We start from the raw sequence: 10,761 nt of genomic DNA on the forward strand, positions 1-10,761 counted from the left end.
ATTTAGCTAAGTCAACCTGAGAAAGAAGAGTCAAGATGTGGGAGATGGCTTATTAGATATTGAGAATTACTACTAAGTCACAATAAAAAACAAAACAACAAAAATGTGTTATTTGTGCAAAGACAAATTGTGGAACAGATTAGGGAGATCAGAGCTAGGTCCATGTCTAAACAGAAACTTCACAGACAATAAACATGGCACCACACATCAGTGGGCAAGGATATTTAATAGATGGTATAGAGAAAACAGACTCACTGTGTGGATAAAAATAAAACTAGGCCCTACATAATATCACATATAAAAGTGGATACCAGGAGGATTAAAGCCGAACTGTGAAAGATAAAACTGTAAAGTTAATAGAAGAAAATCTAGACTAGTTTTGCTATCTAGGAGTGATGAAGGGCACCTCAAGAGCACAAATAATAAGGTAAACTTTCGGTGGGTCTGATTACCTCAAAATTTAAGACGTCTGTTCAATGATGGACACCATGGACAAAGTTCAAATACTGATAATGTGAGGAGAGAAGACCTTTGCAATAGCTAAGGCTGGTAAGTGATTAGTTTGCACAATATACAAAGGTCTTCTACAAACTGACAAGGCCAAAAACAGCAACTATGACAGAAAAAAAGGGCAGAGGACAGGAACAGGCAAATTATACAAGTGGAAACACAAATAGCTAAAAGTCTTATGAGCAAATATGCGAATGTATTAGTGAAGAGATGCAAATTAAAATAACTATATAAGATATTACTGTATAACCAGAAGGATGAAACACATTAAAAAGCTGGATAATACTGAGGGCTGGGGAGATGTATGACTAGAGAGTTCTCAAGCACTGCTGGTGGGAGTGTAGGAATGTACAGCCCATTCTGGAGAGTTATCTTGTAGTACTTAGTCCATTTCATGTCTGCATATCCTATGATCCATCCATTCCTCTCCTGGCAATATAGCCCAAGAAATTCTCATACAGTCTATAAAGGGATACTTACAGCAACATTATTTTTGGTGGGGGAAAGTTGGAAACAGATTAGGTTCCATCACTGGAAAAATAGGTTAAAACGTAGATTTATAACACAGATAGCAGTCAGAAGGAAAGGACTACAAATTTCATGATGCTGAGTGAAAAAGGTAAGAAAAGTAGACAACAGACATATAACACTAATTATATTTGTGAAAATTAGAAATGCATGTATGTATAGTAATGTACATTTTGCAAGAACATCTATAAACAAAACACACTGTTGTCTGTGGAGGGGATGGGAAAGTGAGAAACAGGAATAAAAAGGAATAAATTTTCAAAAAACATCTAAATACATTAATAATAGGGAGACCCTTGTAGAATTGTGGTTGGAAGACATGCATTTAAGTCTATTCTCTGCTCTCTAATAGTAGAGGGCAAGTCATTTAATCCTTTGGGGCCCCGGTACCCCCACGTAAAAATAGAGACAACAAGCCTCTCTCCTTGAGGAGTTAAAGAGAGGAAGTGAAGTGATACATGAGAGAACTATACACAATGACTCACCCAATGTTTCTGGCCTGGGGTTTATTGAATACTTTTATGGCCACTGGAGATTTGTGGTATTCTCCTTTATAAAGTGTGCTGAATTCCGTTTCCCTTAGCAGGATCCATTTGCGTCCTGAAAGCTGCTCCTTATCGATCTCTTTGATTTGATCTTGTGGGATCTCCTTCATGGAAGATTTCGCTAAGTCTGACCTCAGCCCCAGGAAGGAAGGAAATAGTTAGTGAACCGAGGAAGGTGTTCTAAGGACTGAGGCATCTTAGTAACATGTGAGTGGGAACTCCTACCCCATGAACCAAAGCTGGCCCTGGCTGGAGCTTCTGACTGACATCCCCGGGGAGGCACAGAGGCGGGTTCCGGTGCCTCTGAGTGACCAGTAGTGACACAGTTGGACGGTTAACAGAAATGTGTCACGCACTTCCTTCCTTTCTCTTCCAATCCTGCCTGTCTCTCCTGCCTGAGCCCCCATCTGGACCCATCTTTTTCATATTAGAGGTTTTCCTATGCCTCCTGCCACACAGCGTGGCACTTGAGTATTTAGATCTTGCCTAGTCATTCCGGTTCTATTAGTCAGACACACAGGTCAAGCTCAGTAACTCTGTACAGGCTCCGGCATAAAGCACATCTCACAGTTTTGTTGGGTGGATGAATGAGCATTTTGTATTCAATTTGAATTTCTTCTTGGAAATTCAACAGATGAACTGAAGCTTTTAATGCTCTCTAGAGGAGCTTTTCAGCACTTGGACCAGTGCTAGAAGATACCTTGCTGGTCCAGAAGCTCCCTTCAAATGCTACTCGATAGCCAGAAGGCTGCGCTAGCCGGGAACACATTCCAAAACAGATCAGCTGCTTCTAGCCATCCAGCCCAGCAGATGAACAAGCGGAGGGTGGGGGGAAGTTGGAGTTACTAGTAATCAAATGACTTCTCGTTTGGGGGCAGTCAGAAGCAGGGCAAACGGTAACTCACAGTGTCTCACAATTTCGATGACATTTTTCCTGTTACTCTCCATTTGCCTTGAGATAGCATCTATAATTTCATTTTCTGCAAGAGAAAAAGCAGCCAATATTCAAAAATAGCACTGGTAATTAAAAAGTTACAAAAATACATTTTTTTTTTACCTATCATATTCATTGCAGTAGGCGTTACCACTACTTATGAATATTCAGCTTTCTACTTATAAGCACACAGGAAGTGTCTTGAGGCATGACTGTGCGACTTGCTTTGGCCAAGAAATGAAGTGAAAGAGATGTCGGGGAGGTTTGCTTCAACATAAAAGAACCATAATATTGAAAGGATCCTCAAAAGAAGGTATAGCTTCCTTGCAGAGTCTCCGGACTAAGCCTGAATGAGAAATACAGTTTAGTTTTTTAAAATAAACCATTATGTTGTGTGTTCCTTTTTAAACTACAGCATAACCTAATCTATCTTGATTTATATGCTCAGAAATAGGTTTAAAAATTGATCACACACTATATAGGTCAGTCAGCCATCCCAGTTTCCTCAGGACTTAGGGGTCTGAGGACATGGGAAGTTCAGTACTAAAACTGGGAAAGTCTCTAATGGAAAAATGTATGGAGAAACAATCTCATATACTGTTAGTAGGAATGACATTTGTTTAATCTCTGTGGCGATCTGGCAACCTCTATTAAAATTTAAAATGCCCATAATCTTTGACCCAGTAATTAGATCCCATCATTCCACTTCTGGGAATATTTTCTTAAAGATAATCTGAAATCTATGTAATGAGCAATGCAGGATTATTTATGATAGTGAATAATTGGGCATAATTTAACGTGTACTTAAATGTCTGTCAATAGTGAGCTGCTTACATATATCTGGTCCTGTTTACCAAGAAATACTAGACAACTCTATGGACATTTATATGGAAGAATATTCAAGATTATTTAATGAGAAAAGCCAGGAACAGAACATGTTTAATATGCTACTGATTGTGTAGCAACAACAAAAATATATATACTTAAATCTCCGGAAGGCTATTCAAGAAACTGGTAAGAAAGACTGTATCTTGGGAGGGAGACAGGTTAAGAGGGACAGGGTAGATTTACATCTCAGGCTGGACCCTTTTTTGTACCTTGTCAGTTTTGCACTATATAGATGTATTACCTAATAAAAACATTTTACAAAATTTAAAAACAAGAGCAGGAAGTAAATCCTGTCCTGCCAGCTGATGATGCCAACATGTCCCCCATCCACCAGGAAGTGGATCAAGGAATGCTGAGGACTGGGAAGGCTGGGGGCCAATCCTGCCCTTCAGCTGGGTCAGCCTCAGCATTGCCCTCACCAATCCCTGGTTCTCTTCCTCCTTAGAAGCAGGTGTTGGGGGATTACGGATGCCTCATCCAGAAAAGGACCCATTTTGCCCACAAGTCTGCAGATCGGATTCGTCTTGTTTGAGCACCTCTTCCTGACCTGATTGGAGATGGGCTGCCCTCCATATCAAGGTAGCAGAACAGTTATTCCTCTGGGCCGTAGCGCCCAGAAAGTTCATCCAAATGTCCTCCCTGCCTCCTCACTTCCTCTCTCTCCATCCATAATCCTTACAAGAGGGAAGGGTTTGTAATTTGTATCACCAGGATGTGCAAAAGTGAAAAGAGGCCACATTTGTTTCCATCCTTTCCCTCTCTTCCCTCTTCTGGTGGCCCTGACTCCACTGTCCATGTCTCATCCCCTCAACGCCTTGCTCTCTACTAAGTCCAACCAGGCTACTCTGGTTCAAGCCCATGTCACCTCTTACACAGCCTGTAAAGTGGTCTCCTGATTGGGATCCCACTCCCATTCTTGCCCCCGACCAGGGTATGTTGAATTTTGGTTCCAATTCTTCATGCCCACATAGTGGTATTATGAATCCATACTCTGGCCATAGCCTCTCAGTGGGCATTCTGGGCTGCCAGTCCCTTCATGCTGGGCTCGGCCATATCATTTGCTTTGGATGTTGATGAATTTGATACAAGTAGAAGCTTGAAATGTACTGGCTCAGATGAACTTGGCTACTTGCAATACTGCCCTAGGAAGAACATTCTCCAGGTGCTCAATATTCCTCGGCCTTGGCTCCAGAGACACATGGGACAGATCCATACCCATACTGGACTGGGTGTGCCTGGAGCCAAGCCCAGCCAAGCCCACATGGAATCAGCAGAACCCTAATGGATCCACAGCTCTGTAAGCATGAGAACTACTGACTATCACGTTAAGCCTCTGAGTTTTGGTATATGCTGGTATGCAGCATTAGTGAAGTAATAACTGACTAATACACATCACTGTAGACCATTGTCACATGGCAGCCTGAGTGATTTTCTTTCAATTCAAATCAAATCATGACAGGCCCACATTTAAGGACCTCCTTTCATTTGCTTTCTATGACTCTTAGAGTAAAATCTAACCTTACCATACCTACAGCCCTGCAAGATCCTGCTCTTGTAACTCCTGGCCTACTTCCCCATTTTCATCTGGTACCGCTCTCTCTCCCTTGCCTACCAAATCAGAGCCATCCTGGCCTTCTGGCTGTTCCTTGCACATGCTGTATTTATCCCCACCTCAGGGCCTTTGAATTCACTGTTTTCTCTGCCTGGAATGTTCCTCTCCCTCATCTTCATGAGGCTTGTGCCTTCTCATTATTCAAGGTGTCCATTCAAATGCTACCGCACCAGGAAGGCTTTCCCTGATCACTCTCTGCATCCATTGTCACTTTTCAGTCCAGGACCCTGCTTATGACTTTCATTGCCTTCAGATGCAACGATTTACTTAGCCCTCTGTCTGCACACTTTACACCTCCTGAGGAGAGATCTGGTCTATTATGCTCCGCGTTGTATCTCCAACCTTAGAACAATGCCTGGCACACAGCAGATAAGCAATTCCGGTTTGTTTAGGTAATTAGTTAATTATTTTTTCTGGATAATTTACATAGTAACTGAAGGTCCTGGAAAAACTAAGGTTGGAAGGAATTAGCTTCTAGAATTCCAGGTATCACATCAAAAAGAGAACGGAGAGGCAATGACGACTTATTAGTGTTATTCCTGACACCCTGCCCTCCCCCACCCTCACTTGCCAAAGTTTCATCAGCCCCCACCATATCCAGGCCCAGGGGGTGTTAGGAGTTTGAGCTACCCTACTCAAACCTCTTCGGCCTTCCAGCTCCTTTGGTAAATAAAAATGGGCTTAAAATGCCCCCATTGGCTCTCCCCCCGGTCCCCCCAATAAACCTTACCAGTTCTCTGCCTTTGGAAGACTTGCAAGTCTTCCTCCGCATCCTGCTGGTCTTCCTGTTGCCAGACTGCTTTTTGGCTGATGTTTGAAGTAAACGTCTGTTGATCCACCTGAAGCAGCAGAGAGAGGTCCTGCACCATGTCCCTCAGACTCTCATTCACGTCCCTGAAGAGTATTTTGTTATGCACTGCTGTAACAAACTTCCAGACCTTGGATTTATCACCGAAGGTATCTATCCTTGCCTTAGCTTCCTGTAGGACAGCCTGGAAGCGGGTCAGGGCAGTGGTTAGTTCAGCGGACGGGTGCCTGTCCCCTTGGTCCTGGAGCATTTGCAGCAGCTGCAGCAGGCCATAGACCCGGTTCCTCAGACGCTGGCACTGTTTCTGGCAGTATTTCACTTCTTCACACTGTTTGTAGACAAGCCAGCCTAAGGAGATGATCTGCTGCAACATATCCATACCTGGAAGAAACTGATGGAATCTGGTTTAAGTCCCAGAATCTCCTGTGTCTTTACAATTGGGCCAAGGGAACACCAAGGGTGCCTATGATTTCAGTGCCTTAGGAGGTCTCCCCACCTTTATCACGTAAGGTAGAGATGGACTGCTTTCCACCAAAATGCATTCTGCCCTTCCTTAATGACAGAGTTGTGGCTGAGGTGTTGGTCCAGCTAAAGACTACAGTGACTAGTTCTCACCAATGGGGTGTGAATGGATACAAATATGTGCTCCTTTCAACTGAGCAGGTGTGTTTCTGCTACATACTGTCCACTGGATGCAGAGGGTATTGCGGCCCTAGGTGTCATGGAGCCCCAAGAAGGATGGCGGAGTCCCCAGAGGGAAGAATCCTGGATCCTAGAATCATTGCTTGGAGGAGAGCTGCTCACAGAACATATGCCATGGACCATTAAGTGAGTGAGGAAGAAACTTCTACTGCATTTGAGTCATCCTATGGGGTCTATTTCTTAGGTCAGTTTAGACGATTTAAAAATATATATATATATCCTGCCAAGGTATAGGGATGACTATAAGATGGTGGGTTGGAAGGATCAGGCTTGCCCAAAGAAGGCAAGGGTTACTCAGCAAATTACCAACTGTTGCTCTTCAAGGATAAAGGGCCCAGTGGGGAAAGATCTTCCAGTTTTTAAAAAGCAGTCAGAACTTGGATTATGTTAAATCCCTTGATTTAAAATCTTGCAACCAAGCCAAAAATCGTTTTGAAGACTGTGCAGTCCAACACTGTGTAGGTCAAATAAAACATGTTTGCCAACTGCATATTGCCCATGAAGCACCAATTTGCAAACCTGGCCACAGTTGGCCAAGGGTATTCATTCATTAAGGATTGTAACAGAGTTGGCCTCCGTCAGTCTCAAATTTCCCTTCCTGTCTCTTCTCCCAGTTCTTTAGCATCCCTGCCTCCCCAATCCTCACTCCAGACCTCTCTTTTGTATTTCTAGCCAGCTGTAAATTTGTTCTAGCCTTCCCACTGGCCTATGCATCAATAAGACCCCATGTTATAAATGCAGCCCTCCTCAGACGCATTTACACGGAGACTCAAGAGATCTTCCAGACGTGGAAATTGTGCGGGACATTTGGGTTGTTTACAAAGCATCCATTTCTCTACTTCCTATTACTTCCCATGTTTTCAGTGGCTCTCTGCTCCTCCCTCATTCATCAATGAGTGTGGGGGGAGCTGGCCCCTTGCAGGGGTGAGACTTGATGTGTCTAAGCTAGTGGTTCTCAATTTTTTGAGAGATTTTGAAGGTGATTTTGCCCCCCAGCAGACTTTTGGCAATGTCTGGAGACATCTTTGGTTGCTACAACTGGAGGATGGGTGCTGTTGACATCAAGCAGGTAGAGACTGGTGTACTACAATGCACAGGACAGCTCCCCACAACAATGAAGAACTATCCAGCCCAAAATGTCAATAATTCAGGGGTTGAGAATGATCTAAGCCATCAGACAATTCTTAGTAGCCTATCACAGTGATTGGTTCAAAACTGGGCATGAAGGCTAATTTGAATGGAGAGGAATGTTTGCTGGGGAGCTTCCTGGCTCCCCTAAGACAGCTGAGGAAGCCAGATCTAATTCTTATTCTCTCTCTTTTCCCTAACTATGAGCAAGAAAGCATGGAGCCCCAATCCTAAACCTTGGAATGAGGCTAACCTATGGGTGGCAGAATGGAAAGAAAATCTGAGTCCAATATTGATCCACTGGTTTGAACTGACCCTGAAGTCTACCCCACTCCTCAATTACAGGTTTCATGAGCCAATAACCTTTCTTATTGTTTAAGCTGGTTTGAATCTTGTTTGCAGTACATCCAACTAAGGGCAACTGGGTTCAGCAATGAATGATGATAATGATGATCAAAAATGTCTCTCTTCACCTGCTGTATATTCTACATGCTTTGAAACCACGAGGTCATTGTTGTTATTTTCATTTTGTAGATGAAGATACTGAGGTTTGGGAGGATGCATTTAAATAAGTACAAGGCCATGGAAACAGTTTCCAAAGTACCTTTGAACAAAGCTAACCTCAACAGCTCAATGAAATAGGTAGGAAAAGTCTTACTACCACTTTGCAGATCAGATCAGTTTGGAGAAGGCAAATGGCCTGGAACCCAAGTCTGGCTTTAAAGCATGAGTAAGAAACTAGCAGGAATGACACTAAATAAGCAACTGATTGATATATCTTTATTTTTGTTGCCTTAGAGTTTTCTGATCTAGCAAGGGAAGTAACAGATCTTATGGCATGCCTTACAGGACTCAACGGATCTCAGGCTCTCCAGTTCTTTCCAGTTGCTAAGCTGATGCCTGCAAGGCCATTTCTTAGGACTCCTGAGGGAAATGGGCTTAACACCTTTCTCTGGTCCCCTGGAGACAGAAGCTGATGCGAACATGTTGCTCAAGGAATCTTGCAGACTTCAACATCACGTTTCAAGCTACGGTGATCTCAATACCAGACTCCTCAAAAAGCCATGCTTCAGGGAAAACCAATCAGACAAACAATGGGAAAAAGACGCCACTCATCAAAGGGACAATTTGAAACGATACATTTTGTGGGAAAACAGACGGCCTGGTATGAAGAACACTTCACAAAACAAAACTTGAAGAGATGTCAAGAACTTGTATTTTAGGCTGGGAAGATGAAAAATGACAAACCTGGCAATCCTTCCCAAATGTAAACCCAATTTAATGCAGTCCCAATAAAACTCCCGCTGATATATTTTGGCACTGAAACCAAATGACCCTAAGTTCTTTTGAAAGAGGAAATCAGTAGTGATAGCCAGGATTTAAAAAAAATAAGGGGACCTATCTATAAGATATTAAAATACATAAAACATAGCAATGACTAAAATTGTTTAGGGCTTATAAGGTATAAGATAAAGATATCAGAAAGAAGAAAGGAACTATAAATACGTATATACTTTGACTCAACAATGTGAATTTCTAGGAATTTATGCTATATAGATAGATGAATATTAAGCTGTTTATGGCAGTGATATTTAAAATAAATAAAACCGCTAACTTGAATATGTTCATATGTTACTTGTAGTAAAACAATGAGGGGGGAAAGTTAAGTCTAAAAATGGTGGTAACAATGTAAATCCATAAAGACCTCTAATGCCATTTTGCCCCTCCCCTCGACAAAAGTGGTATTAGACATCCCTTCCCTGATGAGACATTTTACATCAAATTACTCTCCTTTTACCCAAAGTGGGCCCCGGGAAAGGAAGCGGGCATTAACCCTGAAGAGCTGGAGTGACCAGTCCTCTCGATTCCCCACGGACAGCCTGGAGGGCGTCTGTGTGGCTCTGCTTGGACGGGTCCGCGCGGGCTCCGGGGGCGCCTCCGCGCGCCGCACCCGGGCCCCGGCCCCGTTCCACATGTTCTGGCGGAAGGCGGACACCCGAGAGGGCAGCTCCACCCTTAGGGTGGAAGAAACGAAACGAACTCTGTCCTGACTTCCAGGAAATCGGCCTGCCGGTCACCCCTCCTCCGACGCCGCGTTCTCGCCTCCCGGCAGCCCTTCCGCCAGGCCGCCTCCGGAGGTGCGCGCCCGGCGAGACCCCAGACTCACCTCTGCCATCCCCGGGGCGTCCGATCGGTCCTGCGCGCGGTTCCAGCGGGAAACCTCCGGCCTCCCGCCCACCGCCTGCTGTCCAGGAAGTCGGCGGCCGTGAGGCACCCGGCGGCTGGCGAGTCCCTGCGCCTCCTTGGCGCTGCGCTCCCGCCGCTGATGCGGCCCCAACAAGGCTCCAGCCGCGACAGGGCGGTCCAGCGCCCTCCCCAAGGGACTCCCCGGTGTGAGCAGTCCCCCAGCACGCGTCTCCCCAGCCCGTCTGTGGGACGGGGGCGTTTGCCCTGCGCCCTCTAGAGGCCACCGCCCCGGGGCTGGGCCGCGCGCGGGGAAGCCTGACGCGCCTCCAGGAGCCTTCCCCTTGGTTCTTGCTGCCAGCGTCAGGCTGACAGTGCCCTGACTCCCTAGAGCCCCTTTCTAGAAAGTTCGCCCATTCCACACTCTCCCCCCCTTTCCCAGATTCCCTCAGTGACTATTTACAGAGTACTCACTAGTGCCTGGCACTCTGCTTGCAGCTGGGGATTAGGAAAAGAAAAGGGTCTTCAGGAACTATATTAACCAGGACACAGTATGGGAAGGATTGGATGAGCAAAAAGCTGTAGGTGCAGGAGAGATGGTACTTGTGTGCTTGAGAATAGTGGGGTGGAGGTGGGGGAGTGAGGGAAGAGACACACCTAAGTGGGAAAAAAAACCACGTCCTCCTCTAATGTCATTGCAGAGCTTCTGTTAGAGTGGGAGACATGTTTTATTAAAGTTAGCTGAGTTCCCTGCAGGAAATCTAAGGATGTCATTCATTTGCTCATCAGGCTATTTTTCTCTGAAAGGACAGAACTGGATTGCGTGGAAAGACTTTTTTGGATTGGGAAGGCAGGGCTGGAGGATGTCTGGGGTGTTTTGTTTATAAATTCATTTGTCCCTACTATTGTTCTCTATCTCTTG

General features: G+C 44.8%; 1 protein-coding gene across 1 annotated transcript in view; it reads right to left on the bottom strand.

Moving 5' to 3' along the window:
* MLKL (mixed lineage kinase domain like pseudokinase) overlaps nt 1-10,165 on the bottom strand; it is a 31,064-nt gene extending 20,899 nt beyond the window's left edge. Inside the window, exons 1-4 of the mRNA XM_057492772.1 lie at nt 9,823-10,165; nt 5,748-6,216; nt 2,489-2,563; nt 1,524-1,710 (exon numbers count right to left, since the gene is read on the bottom strand). Of these exons, the coding sequence (XP_057348755.1) occupies nt 1,524-1,710; nt 2,489-2,563; nt 5,748-6,216; nt 9,823-9,831 (740 nt within the window). The 5' untranslated portion in view covers nt 9,832-10,165. The remainder of the gene's footprint in view (nt 1-1,523; nt 1,711-2,488; nt 2,564-5,747; nt 6,217-9,822) is intronic.
* Nucleotides 10,166-10,761: the final 596 nt, after the last annotated feature.

This window comes from Manis pentadactyla, chromosome 15 (assembly GCF_030020395.1).
Source record: "Manis pentadactyla isolate mManPen7 chromosome 15, mManPen7.hap1, whole genome shotgun sequence".
Taxonomy (NCBI): Eukaryota; Metazoa; Chordata; class Mammalia; order Pholidota; family Manidae; genus Manis; species Manis pentadactyla.